Below are 25753 nucleotides of genomic sequence, written 5' to 3' on the forward strand. Positions count from 1 at the left end.
AAAAAAAAAACACACAGTACAGTACAGCTGGTTCCTATATAGAAAAACACTTTATTTACAATCCAACAGATGCAAAAAAAGTATTAAACGTTCAAATGCAAAATACATAAATATTTCATATTTATAAAATATTTCTAGTAAGATTTTGATGGTGCTTTGATGCTTTTTTTCCAGCCTACAGGAGAAATGACACATAGCAGCTTAAAATAAAATTCAGAGAGCTAGTTAGACAGAGACTAAAGTCTGTAATGAAAAGAAGGAGGAATAAGAAAAATGTAGGACTTTCTTAGCATCTCATGATTCAAGATTCACACCATTTTCATGTCACTGTCATTAAAAAAAATATGTACATATGTGTAAAACGCAAAGGTTTTGCAGACATCTATGTTATAGTAAAAAAGTATCTTCAATGCAGTATAAAAAGAAATCCACTAGAGTGGCAGCAGCAGTTCAACGGCAGTAGGTGCAGCAGGTGCAGACTGGGTTTGGTTAGTTTAGTCCACATGTTCAGGCCGTCTCGCTGCTGGCAGACGGAGGCGAATTGTTCTCTGCTTCATTGAGGTGCTCGGTGGATTTGAGGACATCGGGATCTCTGGGACTCGCCATCATCTCCTCGCTGTTGCAGTTGACGGGGGAGCCGATCTCTGACGAGCGGTGCCCGGGCTTCTCCGGCGTGGCCTGCAGGGTGGCGGCAGACAGCGGTAAGTTCATCATGTACAACATGCTGCCCAGACGTCTGGACACCTGGGGAGGAGTGAAGAGAGCAGACAGACGTTTAGACATCTACAGTGTTGTGGGTTGTTGCGTCAGAGTCTAAAGGAAATTTGGCAGAGACAAGAGGAAACACTGAAGTGTGCATGACACAGCTTTCCTTTTCAACATTAAATGGCTGACTCACTAGAAACCCTAAACACCTCACAACTATTGTTTATTTTATTACTTTTAAACACAACTGAAATTTTCCTTTTATAACTGAATTGATATAATATATTCAGTGGCCACAGGCTTGAGGAGAGGAAAATGTGTGGAGTAAACAAAGACTACAGGTAAAGATTTACATAATAATCCATTATCCCTTTTATTTAAGCCAAACTATCTCATTCATATTACCCTAAAGGTCGCTCTCCCATCACGTTAATATAAATTTTCAGTTTTGTGTTTCTGTACCTGTGAGCGGATCTTGAGGGCGGGCCCCAGCTTGAGCCCCAGAGTGTCCAGTAGATGCTCCTCTGAGAGGAGAGGCAGCGTCTCTCCGTCAATCATGTGGTCCTTGAATGTCTGGAGAGAAATCATCTCACGTTTAACACAGTGAAGACGCACAAGAACGACTGTGGAGGAGTCAAGCACGGAAAGAAAAGAGCCACCCACCTGAGCGTACTCTGCACACGTGGGTATACTGTTGACGAAGTTGTAAACATCATTCACCGTCCACTTCCTTATGTCCTCAGGCACCTCCTCGCCGTTCAGAAAGAGATTTGGAGGACCTTGAAAACATCAGTGCATGCGAGTTAATTCAAATCCAACAGAGCGATTTCACGGTTTTGGTTGCCGTTGTTAACTTTCATAATGTACTCCCCAAACTCACCAGGTGGAAGAAAACCGTTTCCAGGGACTGGGAACATGTAAGGCATCCCTGCGAGGGCTCCACCGGCGGAAGGATACATGAATTTCTCCTGGAAAGCTGAACACTGGCTGGATATGTCTTTTTCATTTCCACCGTTGTTGGCCACATCTGAACATCCATCTTGACTGTTCACGCAGGCTTTACGAAGGCCGGGCTCCCCCTCTTTGAAGTTCTTCCTGCTTCCCGCGGCGTGGTCAGAGTCTATTTTGTTTTGATGGTGCGCCTTAGTGGGAACACACTCCTCCCCAATGTCCCCCTTCGGTTCCTCCTTCTCCTCCCCCGATGTGGCCCCTGGGCTCTGCTCTACACTTTTATCTTCGGTTTGGCCCTTCAGGTTGGACACGTGGCTCTCTGCGCTCTTGTGGGTGGTTGGCCTCCTGCCGGCCCTGCGTCCCCTCTCTCTGTGCAGAGTGCTGATTGGCGGGTAAGGGCTGGCGGACATGAGTATACTGTTGGAGTGCAGTTCGTCCAGGGTGGGTCTGTGGACAAAGACGTCGTGGCCGTCCGGCATGCGCTGGCGACCTCTGAACACCATGGGGTTGGAAGGGTACGACAAAGGATTCTCAATTCCCATCAGTCCTTTCTGGTGAGCGTTCTCCAGCTCCTTCTGGTGCAGGATGGCGTTCATCTCCATCCTGAAAAGGACACAAATATTTTAAATATGTATATATATTTTTTAATCTGATGCAATGTGGATGGAATGTTTTTGTGTGATGCTTGTCATAGTCCGTAACAGCTAATTACCTGGCTATATTTTGCTTGTGAATGAGCTCCTGTCGACGGGCAACTGTTTCCATGGGCTCTGAGGGCAAGAAGCCATAGCCAGCTAAGAAAGAGAAAGAGAGACATGCTGTTAATGCTGATCCTTGTACTGTTTAGCTATTGAATCCTTTCTGGGAATTCTCTAGGGCACAAGTCTTCAACAGGGGGCTCGTTACCCCTTAGGGGTCCGAGGAGGCACCTCAGGGGGGTCATAATCTTTGGTTGATTAGACATTTTTCATATATTTTCTTTAAATTTTCCCCCACAAATTTAAATTTCTTTAGATACACATTAGGGATAAGGGACAGCTTAATACTGAATGCAAAATGATAATGATGTATATTTATAAATAGCACAAGGCCGAGTTTAACATAGAACAGTAGTTTGGTGTCAGTTTCGGGTCAGTTTGGGGGGGTCCTTGGGCTGAAAAACATTGAAGACCTCTACTCTAGGGGCATGCTCACCTGGGCCAGGTAAGCCTCTTCCAGACATGACATTGGCGTGAGGGGGTAAAGGTGGACCAAGGTGAGGTCCCATGTGCATCTGCCTGCCATCAGCAGCTACCATCTCAGAGGGGGGAACCAACTCCCTGGCAAGAGAAAAGTTAAGATAATTCACTGGACGTTCACAAACACATAATCTAATATTATAAAATTAGATTAAATTACTCATTTTAATATTTTCTGGGAAGCTGATGACCAAAGTAGATTCTGGCCTTAAATATGCCAATTGTGCAAAAGTAACATATTAGCATCAGACTTTCCACTGCTACTTCCAGAGCTATTGTTTTCAGTTCTGAATGTGGATTCAGGTACAGACCTCTCCATGAAGCGAGGGTCGAACTGTGTGTGGACTCCCTGTAACCTCTGCTGCCCCTGCGCGAGGATCTGTGGAGCCATGGCCATCTGGTTCCTCATTATCAGCTCCTGCCTCTGCCTGAGCTCTGCAAGAGGAGAGAGAAGAAAAAAAAAAGAACCACAGGTCACCTGGAGGCCACTTTAGCCAGAACCAGCTGGAACATGCACTGACTGCTAAGGCTGGAGCACCACTGGAGTCGTCCACAGAAATCAATTCATGGCCCGGTGTAAGGTCACAAAGTTAGTTTAACCCATCTAAGGCTCCAGATTTGGACCAAACCCATTCAATGTGGGCATTACATTTGTTTATTTTTACGTTTTCTTGGATTCCCGCCACAGTTTCTATCACTCAGCATCCTCTGGTCTCACCTCCAGCCGACATGCCGTTGACCAGTCGGTACCAGTGCTTCTCATCCAAGGTCCCCTGCTCTCCCAGTGCCGTCATCTTCCTCAGCTGCTCCCGTGGGGTCATGACACGCCTTTGACGTCCACGTGAATACTGTTAATAGAAACCAAGGACTGGATTTATATGAAGTGAAAAATGTAATTTGACACACCAGTGGAGATACGGGCTACTTGGAAAAGCGTGTGATGTTATATTTAGAGTTTAAATATAACCGGTATATTGAAAACTTGACACGCTGCGTATTTTTTTGTAATTCCCTCTCACTGCCACTAGAGTGCAGCACTTACTTGACATTAAAGGAGCATGTAATTAGCTCAGTGTGCATGGTAAAGTTCTTGCATAAAATGCATAAAATGTCACATGCCAAATGGTGAACCTCACATTTCTAACTGATGCAATATCTTCTTAGGGACACTTGTGTGTGATCCATTCATGCACATCACAAACCATAACCTCTAACCTTTATTTTCACCTTTCCCATAACCCCCAAACCTCACCGTGATGCACAATAATCCTGCACCTGTAAATCCTAACCATCTGCGAGCACCTGCAAAATTAGCCCCTGAATGGAAATGATTTAACCTTCGTCTTTTGGGATACTTGGTATTGCCACAAAGGGACACACACTTGCACGCTCACACCACGTGCCCACATTGTTCTTGGCTGAGCCAGCAGCTTGTGTACAGACACACAATCGATTTAGGACACCTCCAATTAGCCTTCTACAGTGCAGAAATCCCATTACAAAATATGATACTGTAAACGACAGCATGATAATCCAGTTCTGTTAATCCAGGGCGAGCGTGCCACATTCATCTGAAAGCATGAATATTAATGCCCATCGCACAGATCTTCACCAGCCGCCACTCTGCATGATTTTAGCTCGTGCTGATTAAAATTGATTGATATTTCTGTCAGAATAAAGGACATTTGTGAAGAGTTCACGCGTGCTCGGTTCTATTTCCGCCGTCCCCTCCCCCAGGCAAATGCTGCCATAAGATTTGCCCCGAGGCCTTGTGCATTATCCGCAGTCCTTCTAGTTCCCTCCGAAGCCCATCTAATCTGAGGGCTGTAATCCTCCTGTTAGCCCTGCAACAGTCTGCTGCCTACATCTGCTGACCTGCCTGCAGTCCGCCCCGCTGGCAAGTCCAACCCCCCATCCCCACCTTCCCAGGCCCCTGCTACCCCCAGGATCCTATTAGCTAAGTCCTGGCTATACAGCACTTTAAAGGGATGTGTTGGAGGTAATCCGCACGTTTAGAGTTTTACCCTCAGCAAACCTTGCCTGTAAGCATCCCGGACAATACACCCTAAGTGCTAAGCCTATTAGCCTCCATTAGCTTCCAGGATGTCCTAAAAACACCTTGGGGATAAATCTGGTGGATGCAATCGGTTTATGTGGAGCTATGTGGCGCCGACAAACACACCCTCTGCTTACTTCTCTGCCAATGTCACAACAGCTAACATCAGCAAACGAGAAAAAAAACGTATTTCAAAATTTACGTCCTTCTAATTCCCAAGTGGGCACTAAGCTCCAGGCCTCGGGCCTTTGTGCAGTGTGTTATCGCATTTACATACTTTTAGCTGGGTGTTACCGATTTACACATTCAAACTGTACTCGATACAGTAAACAACTTTTTTTTTTTTTTTTTTAAGCCTTGAAATTTGAGTGGTTGAACAGTTCATGAATAAATCTCTGTGGTAAATCAGTCAGGATGTCAAGCAAAGTTTGAACCCCGTGAATCTGAAATTGCATTGGAAAGTATTTGCAGAAAGTAGCGCACTAGAAAGTAGTTTCTAGTGCTATTACATTTAAATCGCAGAGGTGCAATCATCTACTTTTCAATAGATGCCCAGCGATCTTTGACCAACGCAGAAGGTTGATTAAACCACTTACAGCTACTTAAAGAATCCTCAGTGAAAACACTTACATGCATGTGAAAATACAAGTGTGCAGGAAAAATATTCAGTTTTCTTTCTGTATTTTTTTTATTTTTTGCTGGAAATGACGCATGCGATGGTTCTTTTTGTAAAATTTAGTCCTATTGCAGCATTTTATAATGTCGGTTCAGTTCATTTAGCTTGTTTAATTCAACAGCCTTAAAGTGAGTCAGTTTTACTCAGACGGTCACATTTCTAACTGAAGATCAACTTGTGCTAAGACCACTTTGAATTCCTGCATATCTCTGGGAAATCCTTGGATATTATTCTGAACTGTATTTATTGTGCATCATCCAGACGGTTTAAAAAAGACTGTCAGAATTCTGGAAATACCTTCAGAGTCATTTTATCATTTACAGCATTAGCGGATCAGTGCACTGAATGCAATTTTAACACCTCAACGGTGCAAACATCACTTTTTTGAAGGGATCCTTCGTAACGCCTTTTCAAAACACCAAACACTTTGATAATGTTTAGTCTCTTAAGTGCAGCCTCAGACCCGGAGATGCTGCTGTGACACATGTTCAAACCTCACACAGTTCGCAGCTGGCGGTTTAAAAAGCCTCATATGTGAATCTTGAGCAGTTCTGACATTTTTGTGAGTGAAACTGTTCGGCAAAAGGTGAACTAGGAGAGCTCCTGTCATATTTGTTAACGAGCAGAGGCCGCACCGCAGCTGCCAAATCCGGGGATTGGTCTCCTTGGATTTTCTGTTGCCTGGTTAATCTCATTACAAGAATGAATTAAAGGGAAAAATTGCTGACAACTTAGATGGGGCCCTGAGGAGGTCATATCAGACAAGACAGAAGTATTGTCTAGCCTTTCCTAATCCCCTTCGCACAACACACCCGGGCTAAAGCCATGCATATTCTGTCATTTGCATGAGGCAGATTAGATTTCATGAGACTTGTACAGTAAGGGGCGAACTGCAGGTAGTGTTCATTTGAGAATTACTCGTAGTCATACGCTCACATCACAAAATGCTGACCGCAATTATGAATACAAAGCATAACGTGAAAAAATAAAATTGCATAAATATTTGCAGCTGAAAAAGAAAAAACTGTATCAAATGTATTTTAGCAGCATTTTCACTTCACTTCACTTCACGAAACTGTCATTTGCAGAACTTGAGTTAATTAGTAGGTCAATTAGATGGATTTCACGATACTCCTGTAATCGCATTGGCCTTTAGTTTAATCACTGACTGAGGCATTAGTAGCCTTTTATAGAGTTCACTGCTCACACTACTCAAATTAAGGTTTACCATGTAAACATTTTGCACTTTCAGTTAATTGCGGTGCACGTTTCTCACATTTTCCTTTGATCTAAAAGCTTGTTAATCTAAAATTTAATCAAAAATGAAACAGTTAATGGGCACCATTGTTGCTGCAGATAATGCAGATTTGATTTGATTTAAAATGCAAGTGCAACAAGTCAGACACAGGGAGAAGCACAGGAAAAATTAAAAGAAACACTGAAAGATGATTGTTTCATTGACTTACCTTCAATTTGACACCCGTAAGCAGAGCCTTGTCCTAATTCAGGTTAAAAAAAAATACAACAACAACAAAAATGTAACCAAAAAGCCTCTGGGGAGCTGAAAGGACTGGTCTCTCTTCTGTCCCTCTTTCACTTCCAACTAAAACGGCCTCCCACTAACCAGCCAACTGGTTGGAGTGCAGTCTGCTGCCAGCTAACTGCCTTAACTAAAAAAGACCTTTTAAATACCGATTCATTTCATCTCCATTAGCTGGCCTTATCTCCTGTGGTAAGCCCTCCCTGTCCTGACATCACTGTGATCTCCCGTCCAACTGCTTGTTGCACCTTGCAACTGATGTGTAATTACTGAAGCAGAACTGGTACTAAGCGTGGAGTGCTAAACCTCTTTCAACGTTTACCTCACTAATCCCTTGTTAGCACTTTAGGCCATGGTTAAGACACCCAAATGCTTAGCTTCCTTTTCCAGCAGCAAAATGGTCAACCCCGCCTGACTGCTCTGCGGCCACATGCAGAGAAACTGCACAGTCCTGGCTGTAGACTTTAGAAATCCTGCAGATCCGTCTTGTTTTTTCTTCCTCACATGTCTAGTTTGGGTGTCAGAGGTACCGCGCTCCCCAGGGTGCCGAAGAGTTGACCCAAACACGCTTGGTGGTAATTTGCCAGAAATCCGACTAAATGTTGGACGGATCATCCTCTCAGACCTCTTAATCTGACAGTTTGTGCTCACCAACCGCTTACGGCACATGGGCCCTGCACTTCTTTCAGTGATGTTTTCCTTAATTCCACGGTGGCCAGCTAGGTGAGCTCAGTCGGTGGGCTGGCAGGAAATTTTACTAAACAGCAGACATAATCTGGAGGGTCTCAACAGTCTGCAAGAAAGCATGGAGCCCCTGGGGAGCTGAGCAAACTGTTCAGTAAACGGCTGTTTTGTTATGTGCGAACTCAGTAAACACATCATCAGGTTGTGGGACAAGAAGCTTGAATGTAGATAGAAATATGGACAAATCAGCTCAATAAAATGTTCTATTTTGTATTCCTTTATTCAGTCAGTTAGCAGAGAAATACACAAATTGTACCCTTGACTTCCACAAATATATGATTAATTACGATTAAATATCATTCATTTTAAATCCATATTAGCAGCATGCACTACAAGCTGAGTATTTTGACATATCATTATAGAATGGGCAAATTTGTCTATCTTATAAACTTACTGGTTATCAGTGGATAGAAAACAGGTACAAATTGAGAAATTAAGCCTTTTATTGTCTTCTACTACTACTACTACTACTACTACTACTACTACTACTACAAAAAAGACCGTGTGGTTACAATGCCAGCCAAAGCGTTAATCACATGAAGGGGACTTGCTGCTGTGTTCCTGTCAAATGTAAAATTGAAAGAAACGTGCTTTATATATTGTTTAGCTGCTGAAAAACAGTGTATTTGCTTAGCTTTACCTGCATTTTTACCACTCATGTTTTCATGAATCATTCATTCTGTTTCAGGTCAAACAAAAAAAAATAGAGCTGGGATTGATTTCTTCTGGGAACCGGAGGAAACGGGAGCCAGGCTGTGCTGCATAAAGTTGTATTTGGTTGCTTTCTTACATGAAGACTTAGCGATAATGCTCAGTGGCATCCAAATGATGTTTAGACTCCATAGGTGCAGGAACCACTCGCTGCACCACTTAAGGAAGGGCACTGTGCCTTTGACAGGAGGCAGGATGGATCCATTTAGACTCCACTGTGATGTCTCATTGATGTTTTTTTTTTTCCTGCTGCTGGATGTGTGTGTTTGTGTGGGTCTGTTGAGTCATAGCCCAATCATTTTCTGCTTGGGAAGCCAATAGGATTACTTGTATGTAAGTAGAGTCACATTCACAACAATTTTTTTTTCTAAATGTCACACATGATGGTAGATAAACTCTGACTCTGTTGTTTTGTAGCTGCTGTACGGAAGCCTAAAAGTCTTAATAAAAAAAGGATTATAACTTCCTATTAATATTTACAACTAATATATAAAGTATATTGTATCACTTCAACTTTATTGTGTAGAAACTTCATACATTTACTTTTTTGTACACGAAAAACCAAGGAAGTTCTGCACAACAGTACAGACAAGAAGTTTTTAAATCAACTGATGTTGACGTGATTTCATTAGCATTAATTAGCAACTGTCTGGACATGATCAAGTTAAGTAGTATTAAAATATCAGGATTCATTGCTGATTTCCTTTGGTTATTGCTATTTTCGGTAACACTTTCTATGAAGGTTGTATTTATAATGCCCTATGAATGCACTCATAATGTTTTATAAGGTGTCTATAAAGCATTATAATGGTCATTATTACCATCTATACATATTCACAAGTCGTTATAACCAACTTCATGATGCATTATGACAACTGGTTACGAATGATTATAATTTTAATCTGAATAGTGCATTATAAATATGTCAATATCTGCCTATTCACTTGTTAGTTTTATAATGCATCATAAGCATTTATTGAATGCCGTCAGATATTATTTTGATATCGTTTTTATTTATATTATTATTATTGTAGAAGTGTCATTCCTTAGTCCATGACCCCTGACCTCTGACCCTACCCACCCACCTCCGTCCCCAGCTCCTCCCACTGTCGTAAAGCATTGACTGTATGTACTAGTCGTAAAGCGGCTTTTCTTTCCTTTCTCCGCTGAGTCCTCCCCAGGACAGGTAGGATGTGTCTCTGTCCTGCTAGTGTTTTGTGAGCTAATGCCTTACTTTGCTTACATGAAGCACATCGTTTACATATTAAAGCAATGATTTCGAATGGTTTCAATCATTAAATGCAAGAATATGAAAACGATCTAATTTGTGAGTTAAAACTAGCCGTGTCTGGTAACTTTCGTGTAGCTAGCTTAAGCCACCTACGGGTAATCTGCGCTGCCTGCATGATATGCGGTAACATAATGTCTCATTAGGCTGCTTTAAACAAAAAACGTGATCTGCTTATGTGTTTTCATTCAAACCTTTCTGCATAAAAACAAACCCAGCTAGAGCACTAAAGATTTGCCTCTGTTCTTCTTGTAGTTGCTGTCAAACCATCTCCTGACCTCTGACCCTGAATCACCTCACCAACCCAAAGGCACTTTTAAGGGCCACATCTCTAGGACCACGCCATGCCACATTTGTGGCCTGTTTCACGTGTTTGTGTAATGTGCTCAGAGCGTTGATAATCATTCTGATTATGTGTGTTGGTTTAAATGAAAATAAAGTGAACTAAATGCATTTCTTTTGTCTTTACTGTCCAGGCATTTCATTTGCTCTAATTTACCTAAAGCTGACAAATAACACCTATGATATTAACACTGTGCATATGGGGTAAAGATGCCAGACTCAGGACTTAGTTCATTGCACCTTTTAATTACTCATAGTAACTTATATCTGTTAATAATAGTGTCATATTCTTGTCACTTTACTTAGCGCTGACAAATAGCACTTATGATATTGCATAGCTGTTTATAACAGTGTGCTGTAGGGAGATGCATAGAATTATTATAACTTTATTACATATACTTATAACTACAGATATAAAGCACTTTAGGCGAAGTCAAAACTCATTATGCATCACTATGCACATTTAGCAAAGCAAAGTAGTTATGATGCATTATAAAACTAACAAGTGACTAGGCAGATATTGACATATTTATAATGCACTATTCAGATTAAAATTATAATCATTCGTAACCAGTTGTCATAATGCATCATGAAGTTGGTTATAACGACTTGTGAATATGTATAGATGGTAATAATGACCATTATAATGCTTTATAGACACCTTATAAAACATTATGAGTGTATTCATAGGGCATTATACATACAACCTTCATAGAAAGTGTTACCCTATTTTCTTTGTATATTATACATATTATACAGGCTATAAGCCAAACATTGAGCACTAAAAAACAAGCCACGTTTTTAGTACTTCATACTAACACACATAAGTTCCTTAAGCAATATTTTAAATGCAAAATTTAAACTTATGAATATTGACATTTTTATTTATTTTATTATTTTGATCCATTAAAAGATTTGAAAATGCTCTATTTATTGGGTTTAAGTTTAAAACGACCTCTTACAGTACATTTTAACCAAAAGGTTTATATTTTCTTTTTTTATTTCATAACATGCTGTAAACCTTTCATTTGTACCCGTAGCATATATGCAGGACTTTACAAAGGACAGAAGAATATTAAGCAAGGTTTTGCTTTGACATCAATTTGTTCACATAAAAACCACAAACCAACATTTTTAAGGTTGGATATTTTATGGCTCCAAAATAAATTCAGAAACAGACGTACTGTACTCGTAATACTTCTAATGATATTATAGTATTATTCATCCTTTTTATTAACTTGTGTTACAGCAGAAGCGTGTTTCTTGACTGAAAAAAAAAGAAGAAACCCCTAATCAAGGACTTAGGAATTAAGAGAAGAGAGCATTAGGGCATCTAAACCTCTAATTTAGGAATCTCCTAGGTGTAAGCTTTTTATGAGGGATTTCTCACCGTGTTGCTTGCACCCAGTCACAGAGAGGTGATGGGATCAGAACAGGTTTAACGTCGAGAAACAGGCCCGGCTATAAATTCACTGGGTCAGCACAGAGCCGGACGCTATTTCATCTTCTAATTACAGCAACAATCTGGTGTCCGGATCACGCGCCTTTCCTGTATTCCTCCTCATCAAGACACGACTGTCCCCAAAGCTGTAATCCCACTAAATTGGAAGCATTACCTCTTTTATGCCCGGTGGAAATCTTGACACCGTGGCAGGATTCTTCGGGATCAGGAATCCCTTAAATAACACTTAGTTTGAAGACTTGCTGAGCAGAGACTGAACATGAATTTAATCATGAACGCCGAACACAAAGAATTAAATTGCAGTCCAGTGAGTGAAGGCAATTCCTATTTATTAAAGGCTTTCTCTTGTCAAGGGAATACATCTCATTTTAATAGGTTTGCAGGTAGTCTTTTGCATCAATAAAAGAATAATGTTTTACCCTGTGACCTTCTCTGTCTGTGGTGCTGAAGAATGCTCAAGAATCCCTGCTGAAAAACGTTTCCTGATTTTCCTGTAAAGAAAATAACAAAACGAAGAAACGAATAGAGAGATGAAATGAGATGAAATTTATCCCATCTCTTTAACATATTCCCGGTTTCCACAAGTCATTTGCCGGAAATTTGTTATGCTGCCTTCAAATGGAATCGTAAATCGTGAGGATAGTGTTGCTAAGCAACTGCTGGTTATCACTGAAGCTAACAGTTAGCAATCTTAGCAAGCTAACGACAAAGCTAACGTACGAAGCACCAGTGGGAAAAGATCCCAATAAACATTCTGTATACTAACTCAGTACCATGGCTACATAAAAATACATGACTAAATTATGTTATATTAACCATATACCATACAGTAATTTCTGAAAATGTCAGCTACTCATGCATGTAATTCAATTTCTTTGTGTATGTTTGCCTCTTCTTGGACCCATATTCTAAATATAAAGAAACATTTTGAACTTTTACCTGTTTTCCTGAGGGATCCCTGCAGTTTATTAGGCGGTAGCATGTTAGCATGCTAACTTACGTCTGTTAGCTGTAAATAAAAAATAAGGCTAAGTCTAATGGGAATATCATCGTAATATATTAGATATGTAGCATAAATGCTAACGTCGGAATGCTAATACACTAGTGCCGAGCAGGCTTAATCAAATGAGACAGAAAGAGTCGGTATTTAGTCAGTAATAAATTATTATAAATTATCATACACTGTGATTTCATTCTATAAATACAGTAATTACACTGTTAGCCTCTGGTCTTGCAACTTAAAGCCCCCTCTTATGGTACTTACAGCCTTGTAAGTGGAAAGCTTTGGTCTTTGGATCACCAGTTTATATAATGATGCATAAAATGCTATTTGGCTGTTATATCATATGGAAAATATGGATTGCCGGCATCCTCATCCTTTCATCCTTTCAACTTCCTCATGTTGTAACCATGTTTTAAAATAATTAACTTGTTTGATGTATTTTTAATACAGTGAATAACAACAGACAAGAGAAACTGACAATGTATAGAACAACATCCTCCACATAAAGAAAACATTACGAAAATAACATTTGTATAACAAACACATTACAAACCAGTAAAATATGTGAGAACATATATAATATATCCTCAAAATACTACTGAAAAACTACTGAAAACAGCAATCTTTTACACACACCAGGCGATCACATCCTTTTATGTGTTCATATACCATATATGAATGCTAACAGGTGCCAAAAATCTCACACAGCTCTCTCAAAATAACCGTGACTGCAAATAGGTAGGAGGGGCTGTGAACTGCTGTCACTGTCTGACAGGCCTATAAAAAAAACCCATCCCCACTCTGAAATGCTACTCAGTTAAACAGGTAAAAGCGCCGTGACTCAATCCTGTTTCATCTCTTCTTGCAAATTTATAACTGATGACTTTTGTTGATGTTGTAAATAACTACGGAAAGATCTTTTTGTTCCTAACAGGGTGTGGAGAAAAATGAATGCCATCCAGGTGTTTTCGCTCACTCTGCTGTCCCTTCTGGCGGCCAACGCTCAGGTCATCATGCCTGGAAGATGCCCCAGGCCTGCTGTCCAGAGCGACTTTGATGCCGCGAAGGTGAATATCGAGCTGTCCACAGCGCGCCAGGAGAAACCACGGCGGAATTTTAATCCACCTTCTTAAGTTTCAGTGTGTCTTCACCGGCATTAAACGCAACTTATTGGGTTTCATCTGCAGTATCTCGGTAGGTGGTATGAAATACAGAGGCTGCCGCACACTTTCCAGAAGGGCGAGTGCAGCACTGCCACCTACAGCCTGAAGAGCCCTGGAGTCATTGGTGTCCTCAACAGGGAGCTGCTGTGAGTCCCCTCCCTCTACATCTCTTTTGTCATTCGATCGCTGGACGAAGTAAATAAACAAGAATGTTTTAACTTCTTACTTTTTAGAGATGACGGGACCATTAACGCCCTTACCGGCTCCGCCAAGAGTTCATCTGAGCCTGCCAAGCTGCTTGTCTCCTTCTTTGAGAGTATGGATCATTTATTTTTTTGTTTTTTTTAACAAAGATTATTAGTTCAACACAAACACACAAACATGTAAAAAAAAAAAAAAAAAAAAGACTAACGAGGCATCTGCTGTTAAAATACGCTCAAACGTGAAATAATGAGGGAATCTTGTCCGTTTGGAGGTGGGAGTGGGCGGCATGTGTGCATGAATGTTTGTTTGAGTGTTATAGTGGATCAGTGTGTGTGGAATGGACTGTGGGAGAGTGGGAAGTTTGACAAGGGTGATAAGTTGGTATCTTGGTGGATTTATAGTGTATTTGTACTATTGTTATGTATGTTATTTATATCTGTGCCTGGGCGCCTCCAAAAAGCTCTGGAGCTTCAGTGGATGTCTTAAACTGATATATTATATGAATACGTGATACGATGTGTAAATAAAAGCAAAATGGGTGCAATGTGAAACCTTCAACATGTTTTTTCCCTCTTCATACTTTCAGACTCTCCCCCTGCCCCATATTGGGTCCTGTCCACCGACTATGACAACTACGCGCTGGTCTACAGCTGCACTGACCTGGGACTGATCCATCTGGAGTTCGCCTGGATCCTGAGCAGAGAGCCCAGCCTCCCCGAGGAGACGATCGAAGAGCTGCACAGCACCCTGTCCTCCATCGGAGTCAGAGTGGACAAGCTGCTCACCACAAACCAGGATGCGGCTTATTGCAGGACCATGAGCGAGTAAACACCGTTTTCACTGAATGTCTCGAGGCAATAAACTTAAATGCTTGAAACCAACGTGCGTGTTTTAGTCCTTTAAAGTCTCTGTGGTGGTTTGAGTAAACGGACCAACAATATCATCAAATGTCCAAGAGGTTACACTCGTTTTTAGGTCGATATTCAAGTATGATATATAGTATAGTATTAGTATAGTATCAGCAAATATGAGCAATACCCATAGTTTTTTTCTGAGTAATTTGCATATGATTAATACTGTAAAATGTAACAATTAAGCTACTATGACCAATTAATTTCCCTTGTGGATCATTAAAGTCTGTCCAAGTCTAAGAAGCCCAATTAGACACTTTTAAAATGGCCGTGCTGTTGATTCAGCACCACTTTAAGGACTACTGCGTTAGTCTGGATTAGCTCTTAGTCTTTCAGCAGTTAGTAGTTGTGCAACTAATAAAATGCAGACACTGTCATTTTATTGTTGTATCTTTCTGTTTTGTGAACTTCAGACTTCAAACAATGGTTAATGAAGCTTGATTTCTTTTTTTCTTTCTGTCCTTGGCTGAGATACCTCAAGAAAGCTCCAAACTCCCAAACGGCACCGTGGGCAGCACACAGGTTAAATGCAGAGAAAGAATTTCCCCACGAGAGATCACTACAGAATTACTGATTTCAAATGTACTGTGGACTGTGGAAAGAAGCTGGAGCATGAAGAAGACATGTTAAATATGTTTTTTTTGTGTGGGTTTTCTCCAGGTACTCTGGCCTTCTCTCACCCTCCAAAGAAATGGTAGTTAAGTTGACTGATAATTCCCTAAATTGGCCGTAGGCGTAGAAGTGAGTGTGAATGGTTGTTTGTCTCTCTGTGTTAGTCCTGTGATGACCTGTCCAGGATGTACCCCCACCTCTCACTCAGTGATATCTGGGATAGGACAAGAGGTTTTGTTTAATGCAGTTTCTCTTGTTTAATAATAACCGTTGCATCCAGACTGACCAGATCTTTGAATCATCCTACTGACTGGTACCCAGTAACATTTTACTGACATTTAAAGCATGGAGTTTCATGGTTCCTCCTATACAGCTGAAGCGCTTTGAGCCAGAGTGCAGCCTCAGATCGTCCAGCCAATCTCCTCTGGCTGTCCCTGCAAGATCAAAACTAGCGAAGGCCGAGGGTTGTGCTTTAGAGCTTCTTTCTAAAAGATGTGAGCCTCGCAGACTCATGTAACATCCTTTAAAGTGTAAATTTAAAAAGGATCTTGTAGAAACGTCTGCCTCAGTCTGTTCTGTTTGTTTTAATTTCTTACTTAATATATTTAATCTAGGACAATTTATTATCATGATCTTATAATTTGACTTGAAATACTGTACACTAAACTTAAGCCAGAAAGAAAACGGAAAACACGTTTGTATAAAGATTATGATCAACAAATAACTCTCACAAACGCTTCTTTAATCAGTCTGTTTATGTTCCAAAATACACCAGGACATTTTTACAAGTTAATACTGTATCATCCACTTAGCCACAGCAGTGTCTTTATTCTGAGCTTTTCAGTATGTCGCCGTGTACTGGTGCATGGGGCTGCAGTAAGCCTCGTCCTGGTTGGTGGGGACCATCTTCTCCACATTGACTCCAACAGAGGTCAGGATGCTCTCCAGCTCCTCGACGGTCTCCTCGGGCAGGGTGGGCTCTCTGCTCAGGATCCAGGACAGCTCCATGTGGAAGAGGCCGAAGTCTGTGCAGCCGTAGACCAGAGAGTGACCCTCGTAGTCGCTGGACAGAACCCAATAAGGACCAGGGGGAGAGTCTGCAGGAGAGACGAGTGGAAGGGTGAATGATGCGGGAAAATATTAGGGGCTGAACTCGAATGAATTCATTTGAAAAGACTCAAACGTCCTTACTGTTAAAGGAAACCTGCAGCTTGGCAGGCTCAGCTGGGTCCTTGACCTTGGCGGAGCCGACGATGGAATTAATGGTTCCATCATCGCTGAACAAAGGAAAATAAATAAATAATACAGCTCCTTTCACTCAGGGTCTAATCTTGAATTAGTGAATTTTTAAGCAGTCGCGTGAGTGACCCTGTGTGGACATTTAGTCGAGAACATTCAATTCCTGATTCATGAGAGGTGCAAAAAATGTGCACGACATGGCTGCACTAACCAACACCAACAGACATTCATATATGAAAGGACTTCTCTCTCAGTGCTTTGTAGATTTAGACACAAATTCTGAGAATTAAAAGACATTTACTCAAAGAGAACATGTAAATATCCTCACAGTTAGACCCTAGATAGATGTGAACCACAACCTTTCATGCAGTGAGACAACAATGCTAACTACTGGCTTCCTCTCACTTTCCAAAGACATGCTAGACATGACAGATATGACATTTCTACGTGGCATGGTCTACTCACAGCAGCTCACTGTTCAGGACCCTAATGACTCCAGGGCTCTTCAGGCTGTAGGTGGCAGTGCCGCACTCGCCTTTCTGGAAGGTTGTTGGCAGCTTCTTTATCTCATACCACTTACCAACGTACTACAGAGGAAGCACAAGAAAATTAAGAAACAAAACCTTACTGGCAGATAACTCTGTAAGTATGCAAAACAAATAAAGAGACAAATGTTAAGGAGTTAAGAATTCACCCTGGTAACATCAAAGTTCGCCTGAACGTCAGGTTTGGGACATCTGCCGAACTTCAGGACCTGAGCGCTGGCGGAGAGCACACACAGCAGAGTCAAGGAGATCACCTGGACGGCCTTCATCTTCTCACACTGATCTACCAAGAACAGAACAGACAACAGAGTTTACTGACAGGGAAAGAAAGAGAAGGAGACATGGATGGAAAGAGTCGGGATGCTCACCTGTAAGTAATAGGCTACCTCTTTGGACCTCTGGCGCTCTTTTAAAGACCCAGACACCTGCAGCTTCCTCACTGATCACATTCCTGAGCCCCTCCTTCCTCTGTGTGACGAAGACGTGGAGAAAGAGAGAGAGAGAGAGAGGGAGAGGGCGCACCTGTTCAAATAAAAACACAATGTGACGACGAGTATCACCAATGGCAGCTTAGTGATGTAACCTGAAAGCATCTAATTCATTTACCTCAGTCCATTGATCTCAGCGAAGCCGTGAAGGTAAATGCAAAAATGACAAGAACGTATCTAAATATGGCTGAGTGCTCCGGTAGACAGAATTCAGGCAAAAAAGACTGTGAACTGAAGACAAACATTTATTTAAAAAAAAAAGGTTTGCAGACTTAAGGAACCACATTTCCCCTTAGGTTTGTTTGACTTTGAGACAAGTAACTGCTTATTTACACTCAATGACACACGAATATTACACAAATATGACCACAGATGTCAGCAATTTTGGTACATAATTAATATATTATTATAAATACAAGAAATATTGCAGGAATAATAATTGCTGATATCTTTTCTTTATAATCTTTACGGTTAAAAAATGACATTGTGAGCTCAGTTTATGCTAATTACATAGCTACAGCTAGCGTCTGGTTAGACCGGTTAACTAACGTTGCTTCTGAAGATCATTAAACTACACACAACCACCTGTTAAACCAGCAAGTGTCAGTTTTGTCTATGGGGGACCAAAAACTACCATAAAAAATAAATAAATTAACCAAAACATAAATGTCGGCATTAATTAGTTTGTGAAATGTGACAAGTTGAAATACGAATTAAACTCAATTCATGTTCTAAAAATGTTTAATCCAGCTCAGTTAACGTGTAATCTGTATCCATAACCAAAACAAGGTGAGGTTTCCCCCTGAGAAATGACCTCTGACCTTCCAATGTGACACATTCTCACAACGATCGACCACAACGATGATAGTAAAGGTTGTTATCTTAGCTGAGGGATCACTACATGCTGTATCAGCTTAACCAAACACTCCCCCTCTCTCAGTGTGGTGATAACATTCACCAGTTGTGGGGAAAATAAATTTTACTCATTTCATGAATGAATACAGGTTCAATAGTATCTAACTGAACTGATTAGATACTACTATTTATTATCACTATTATTGATCAAACCTCGCCCGCAATACAATTCTATTCTAATGGGCGGCATGTGTGCATGAATGTTTGTTTGAGTGTTATAGTGGATCAGTGTGTGTGTGGAATGGACTGTGGGAGAGTGGGAAGTTTGACAAGGGTGATGAAGTTGGTATCTTGGTGGATTTATAATGTACTTGTACTATTGTTATGTATGTTATTTATATTTGTGCCTGGGTGCCTCCTAAAAGCTCTGGAGCTTCAGTGGGTGTCTCACACTGATATATTATATGAATACCTGATATGATATGTAAATAAAAGCAAAATGTGAAACCTTCAACATGTTTTTTCCTCTTCATACTTTCAGACTCTCCTCCTGCCCCATATTGGGTCCTGTCCGCCGACTATGACAACTACGCGCTGGTCTACAGCTGCACTGACCTGGGGCTGATCCATCTGGAGTTCGCCTGGATCCTGAGCAGAGAGCCCAGCCTCCCCGATGAGACGATCGAAGAGCTGCACAGCACCCTGTCCTACATCGGAGTCAGAGTGGACAAGCTGCTCACCACAAACCAGGATGCGGCTTATTGCAAGACCATGAGCGAGTAAACACCGTTTTCACTGAATGTCTCGACGCAATAAACTTAAATGCTTGAAACCAACGTGCATGTTTTAGTCCTTTAAAGTCTCTGTGGTGGTTTGAGTAAATGGACCAACAATAACATCAAATGTCCAAGAGGTTGCACTGGTTTTTAGGTTAATATTCAAGTATGAAATATAGTATAGTATAAGTATAGTATCAGTAAATATGAGCAATACCCATATTTATTTTTTTTTATATATAATTTGCATATGATTAATACTGTAAAATGTAACAATTAAGCTACTATGACCAATTAATTTCCCCTGTGGATCATTAAAGTCTGTCTAAGTCTAAGAAGCCCAATTAGATACTTTTAAAATGGCCGTGCTGTTGATTCAGCACCACTTTAAGGACTACTGCGTTAGTCTGGATTAGCTCTTAGTCTTTCAGCAGTTAGTAGTTGTGCAACTAATAAAATGCCGACACTGTCATTTTATTGTTGTATCTTTCTGTTTTATGAACTTCAGACTGCAAACTATGGTTAATGAAGCTTGATTTTGTTTTTTTCTTTTCTGTCCTTGGCTGAGATACCTCGAGAAAGTTCCAAACTCCCAAACGGCACCGTGGGCGGCACACGGGTTAAATGCAGAGAAAGAATTTCCCCACGAGAGATCACTACAGAATTACTGTTATCAAATGTACAGTGGACTGTGGAAAGAAGCTGGAGCATGAAGAAGACATGTTAAATATGTTTTTTTTGTGTGTGGGTTTTCTCCGGGTGCTCTGGCCTTCTCTCCCCCTCCAAAGACATGCTAGTTAAGTTGACTGATGATCCTAAATTGGCCGTAGGCATAAAAGTGAGTGTGAACGGTTGTTTGTCTCTCTGTGTTAGCCCTGTGATGACCTGTCCAGGATGTACCCCCACCTAGACAAGCGGCCTTGTTTAATGCAGTTTCTCTTGTTTAATAATAACCGTTGCATCCAGACTGACCAGATCTCTCAGTCATCTTACTGACTGGTACCCAGTGACATTTTACTGACATTTAAAGCATGGAGTTTCATGGTTCCTCCTATACAGCTGAAGCGCTTTGAGCCAGAGTGCAGCCTCAGATCGTCCAGCCAATCTCCTCTGGCTGTCCCTGCAAGATCAAAACCACCGAAGGCCGAGGGTTGTGCTTTAGAGCTTATTTCTAAAGGATGCGAGCCTCACAGACTCATGTAACATCCTTTAAAGTGTAAATTTAAAAAGGATCTTGTAGAAACGTCTGCCTCAGTCTGTTCTGTTTGTTTTAATTTCTTACTTAATTTATTTAATCTAGGACAATTTATTATCATGATCTTATAATTTGACTTGAAATACTGTACACTAAAATTAAGCCAGAAAGAAAACGGAAAACACGTTTGTATAAAGATTATGATCAACAAATAACTCTCACAAACGCTTCTTTAATCAGTCTGTTTATGTTCCAAAATACACCAGGACATTTTTACAAGTTATCACTGTATCGTCCACGTAGCCACAGCAGTTTCTTTATTCTGAACTTTTCAGTATGTCGCCGTGTACTGGTGCATGGGGCTGCAGTAAGCCTCGTCCTGGTTGGTGGGGACCATCTTCTCCACATTGACTCCAACAGAGGTCAGGATGCTCTCCAGCTCCTTGACGGTCTCCTCGGGCAGGGTGGGCTCTCTGCTCTGGATCCAGGACAGCTCTTTGTGGAAGAGGCCGAATTCTGTGCAGCTGTAGACCAGAGAGTGACCCTCGTAGTCGCTGGACAGAACCCAGTAGGGACCAGGGGGAGAGTCTGCAGGAGAGACGAGATGAAGGGTGAACGATTTGGGAAAATATTAGTGGCTGAACTCGAATGAATTCATTTGAAAAGACTCAAACGTCCTTACTGTTAAAGGAAACCTGCAGCTTGGCAGGCTCAGCTGGGTCCTTGACCTTGGCGGAGCCGACAATGGAACTAATGGTTCCATCATCACTGAACAAAGGAAAATAAATAAATAATACAGCTCCTTTCACTCAGGGTCTAATCTTGAATTAGTGAATTTTTAAACAGTCGGTAAGTGACCCTGTGTGGACATTTAGTCGAGAACATTCAATTCCCGATTCATGAGAGGTGCAAAAAATGTGCACGACATGGCTGCACTAACCAACACCAACAGACATTCATATATGAAAGGACTTCTCTCTCAGTGCTTTGTAGATTCAGACACAAATTCTGAGAATTAAAAGACATTTACTCAAAGAGAACATGTAAATATCCTCACAGTTAGACCCTAGATAGATGTGAACCACAACCTTTCATGCAGTGAGACAACAATGCTAATCACTGGCTTCCTCTCACCTTCCAAAGACATACTAGACATGACAGATATGACATTTCTACGTGGCGTGGTCTACTCACAGCATCTCACTGTTCAGGACCCTAATGACTCCAGGGCTCTTCAGGCTGTAGGTGGCAGTGCCGCACTCGCCTTTCTGGAAGGTCGTTGGCAGCTTCTTTATCTCATACCACTTACCAACGTACTACAGAGGAAGCACAAGAAAATTAAGAAACAAAACCTTACTGGCAGATAACTCTGTAAGTATGCAAAACAAATAAAGAGACAAATGTTAAGGAGTTTAGAATTCACCCTGGTAACATCAAAGTTCGCCTGAACATCAGGTTTGGGACATCTGCCGAACTTCAGGACCTGAGCGCTGGCGGAGAGCACACACAGCAGAGTCAAGGAGATCACCTGGACGGCCTTCATCTTCTCACACCGACCTACCAAGAACAGAACAGACAACAGAGTTTACTGAGAGGGAAAGAAAGAGAAGGAGACATGGATGGAAAGAGTCGGGATGCTCACCTGTAAGTAATGGGCTACCTCTGTGGACCTCTGGCGCTCTTTTAAAGACCCAGACACCTGCAGCTTCCTCACTGATCACATTCCTGAGCCCCTCCTTCCTCTGTGTGACGAAGACGTGGAGAAAGAGAGAGAGAGAGAGAGAGGGAGAGGGCGCACCTGTTCAAATAAAAACACAATGTGACGACGAGTATCACCAATGGCAGCTTAGTGATGTAACCTGAAAGCATCTAATTCATTTACCTCAGTCCATTGATCTCAGCGAAGCCGTGAAGGTAAATGCAAAAATGACAAGAACGTATCTAAATATGGCTGAGTGCTCCGGTAGACAGAATTCAGGCAAAAAAGACTGTGAACTGAAGACAAACATTTATTTTTAAAAAAAAGGTTTGCAGACTTAAGGAACCACATTTCCCCTTAGGTTTGTTTGACTTTGAGACAAGTAACTGCTTATTTACACTCAATGACACACGAATATTACACAAATATGACCACAGATGTCAGCAATTTTGGTACATAATTAATATATTATTATAAATACAAGAAATATTGCAGGAATAATAATTGCTGATATCTTTTCTTTATAATCTTTACGGTTAAAAAAATGACATTGTGAGCTCGGTTTATGCTAATTACATAGCTACAGCTAGCGTCTGGTGTGTGTCAATTGTGTGTGTCAATTCTGTCTATGGAGGACCCAAAACTACCATGAAAAATAAATAAATTAACCAAAACATAGATGTCGGCATTAATTAGTTTGTGAAATGTGAAACTTAATTCATCTTCTAAAACTGTTTAATCCAGCTCAGTTAACGTGTAATCTGTATCCATAACCAAAACAAGGTGACGTTTCCCCCTGAGCAACGACCTCTGACCTTCCAATGTGACACATTCTCACAACGATCGACCACAACGATGATAGTAAAGGTTGTTATCTTAACTGAGGGATCACTACATGCTGTATCAGCTTAACCAAACACTCCCCCTCTCTCAGTGTGCTGATAACATTCACCAGTTGTGGAGAAAATAAGTTTTACTCGTTTCATGAATGAACACAGGTTCAAAAGTATCTAACTGAACTGATTAGATACTACTATTTATTATTACTATTATTGATCAAGCCTCGCCCGCAATACAATTCTATTCTAATTTACTAATTTCTTTCAAAATAAGAGTCTCTTATGTTGTGACTCGGGTGTTGCTGTGGCTTTAGTTAGTCCATTATTGAGATTATAAGTGCGTGTAAGATCCAATTAATTTATCCAGAAGAAGTGCAAAAACGTTTAAAAAATAAAGGAAAGTATTTACCCATTCACGTGAGGAGCTATTTTTCCGCCTTTAACATTGAGAAATGTGCCAACATCCGTATAAAGCAACTGAAATTAATTTTAGTCATAGGAATTCAGGAAGATTGCAAATAAAGTTATTTGACAACTCAGGAACGTCTACGATAATACCAATAAAAAGAAAACATAATTTCTAATATATGATATGAAAAACAATACAAGAAATAAATATACACGTGAACATAGAAATCATATATATTTAAATACAGAAACTGAACGGTTGTTGCATTATGACCCTTTGTCGTAAACTAATGTTAACTAATTAATAAAGAATGGTTCGAAATTTTACGTCTTTCTCATTGAGAGCTAATTGTGAAGCCACAGTTAGCATCTAGTTAGACTGGCTAACAATCATTAGCTCGAAAACATCACACTTGTACTGGCCTGTGGCCAAGAAATACCATAATAAATGTTTTGGGAATTAAATGTGCCAAATTAACATTAACTATGAATGTAACTTAAACTCAAAACAAAACAAAAATTAGCCTAAAGTGTATATGTACACTTGTAGCTCCTGCGGTTTTTGTGCATTGTGTAACCTTTGTCTCAGCCAGTGAACCGTCGTCATCACTTCCATGAACGCAGCAGTAACTCAGATTCTGAGAGCTGTCAGTTCACTTTAGGTAAAACGTTCCACATATAGTCGTGACCTTTGTTGTCCATCAGCAGCAGGAATTATTCTCAAGCTCGGTGTGTGTGTATGATTTACAGCACACTATACGGTGTTTTGTCCCACACACACACACATGTGTAAACAGCTGGCCCAGCTCCAAGAGCAGCAACATGTCAGTCTTTGCCGTCGCTGTCACATAATATTGTTATCAACCACGTCCACGTAGTGTAACATGAAGAACTCTTCATGCTTTATGACATACAATGTCTTTTTTAACACGCAAAAAGGCTGCGCTGCATCTTTGGTCACATGATGATTGATTAACATATTTATAGATGGATTGTTTGTATTTTTTGGTTAAAATGTCTGGATTTCTACGGTTTATCATTTGGGAATTTTACATACGAGAGGATGTTGCCTCCGCAGATACAAAAATAACATTAAGGAGGTCTAACACACAAGTTAACATACTGTACAAACAGAAACGCAACTATCATATGACCATGATTTATTTAACATGCGCAGACATGAGTTAGGTTAGATTGAACAAGTATGAGAGACTTGTGTTACTTCACGTGGATATTATTTGTCTGACCTAGCAACAGTAGCATAGGAAGTCTTGACTTGACAAACGGTGGGAGCCCTCAGACCGATCAGAAAACCAACAAGGAGGCAATGGAGGAAGCTGTTCAGATTAACCAAGGTGGTGTAATGTTTGGTGGAGAGATGTATTCATTAACACACAGGATAAGATGTTACAATCCCTTGATCCAAGATGCCAGGTGAAACATGTTTAGAAACCCAGTTCAGCTGAAAACAACATGAAGAACTCTTTATGCCTCATGACAGACAATGTCTTTGTTAACACGTAAAAAGGCTGCGCTGCATCTTTGGCCAGAAATATCGATTGATTAATCAATTTATAGATGGATTGTTTGTATTTTTTTGGTTAAAATGTGTGAATTTATCATTTGAGAATTTTACATCCAATAGGATATTTGCCTCCGCAGATACAAAAATAACATTAAGTAGTGCTAACAAAGAGGTTAACATACAAACACTGCCATCAAGATTCAAGAATCATTGGCTGACATGTGTGTACATACATTACATTAAAGTGTACATACATTAAAGTAGTGCAAATATAAAAAACAGTAGAAAGCACTATGAGTAATATAAAATATAAAATAAATAAAATAGAGATGTACAGATATATACAATTAAGTAAGTCAGCATATCGAACATTAAAATCTGAGTTAGGCTTCGCTTGGTGGTAACACAGTAACCCCTCTAGTGGCATCCTAAAAAGGGTCAAATAACTACACGCTACCATCAGTAGCTATTAATGCAAGTTTAAGTCTGTCCTAAAGCCACTCTGCACGCTTGTTCTGTTCAGTACAATGATCGTCACAACACAAAGTTCTAGCATAAAAGTAGCAGCAGGACTGACT

At 40.6% G+C, this 25753-nt stretch overlaps 4 protein-coding genes and 1 long non-coding RNA gene across 5 annotated transcripts; 2 read left to right on the plus strand and 3 right to left on the minus strand.

Moving 5' to 3' along the window:
• Positions 1-32: 32 nt before the first annotated feature.
• Positions 33-7389, minus strand: samd7 (sterile alpha motif domain containing 7). Its single transcript, XM_047589692.1, has 9 exons — positions 7093-7389; positions 3613-3742; positions 3206-3329; positions 2851-2975; positions 2369-2450; positions 1586-2259; positions 1369-1484; positions 1168-1278; positions 33-744 (listed from the first exon to the last, which is right to left on the minus strand). Exons 2-9 carry the CDS (start codon positions 3713-3715, stop codon positions 508-510), a joined length of 1572 nt encoding a protein of 523 aa, XP_047445648.1. The 5' UTR covers positions 3716-3742; positions 7093-7389; the 3' UTR covers positions 33-507.
• Positions 7390-13611: 6222 nt separating this feature from the next.
• Positions 13612-14964, plus strand: LOC125011238 (apolipoprotein D-like). The gene is made up of 4 exons (XM_047590346.1): positions 13612-13783; positions 13904-14025; positions 14113-14195; positions 14670-14964. Exons 1-4 carry the CDS (start codon positions 13664-13666, stop codon positions 14909-14911), a joined length of 567 nt encoding a protein of 188 aa, XP_047446302.1. The 5' UTR covers positions 13612-13663; the 3' UTR covers positions 14912-14964.
• Positions 14965-16327: 1363 nt separating this feature from the next.
• LOC125011237 (apolipoprotein D-like) lies at positions 16328-17878 on the minus strand. The gene is made up of 5 exons (XM_047590345.1): positions 17759-17878; positions 17540-17673; positions 17311-17432; positions 16798-16883; positions 16328-16703 (listed from the first exon to the last, which is right to left on the minus strand). The coding sequence occupies exons 2-5, from the start codon at positions 17657-17659 to the stop codon at positions 16447-16449; spliced, it is 585 nt and encodes a 194-aa protein (XP_047446301.1). The 5' UTR covers positions 17660-17673; positions 17759-17878; the 3' UTR covers positions 16328-16446.
• A 1155-nt stretch (positions 17879-19033) lies between these two features.
• LOC125011239 lies at positions 19034-19569 on the plus strand. The gene is made up of 2 exons (XR_007113148.1): positions 19034-19171; positions 19275-19569. It is a non-coding gene; the product is annotated as an uncharacterized LOC125011239 (long non-coding RNA).
• A 1347-nt stretch (positions 19570-20916) lies between these two features.
• On the minus strand, positions 20917-22261 carry LOC125011236 (apolipoprotein D-like). Its single transcript, XM_047590344.1, has 4 exons — positions 22128-22261; positions 21899-22020; positions 21387-21472; positions 20917-21292 (listed from the first exon to the last, which is right to left on the minus strand). The coding sequence occupies exons 1-4, from the start codon at positions 22245-22247 to the stop codon at positions 21036-21038; spliced, it is 585 nt and encodes a 194-aa protein (XP_047446300.1). The 5' UTR covers positions 22248-22261; the 3' UTR covers positions 20917-21035.
• Between the last annotated feature and the right edge of the window lie 3492 nt (positions 22262-25753).

Source organism: Mugil cephalus, chromosome 7, assembly GCF_022458985.1.
Source record: "Mugil cephalus isolate CIBA_MC_2020 chromosome 7, CIBA_Mcephalus_1.1, whole genome shotgun sequence".
NCBI lineage: Eukaryota > Metazoa > Chordata > Actinopteri > Mugiliformes > Mugilidae > Mugil > Mugil cephalus.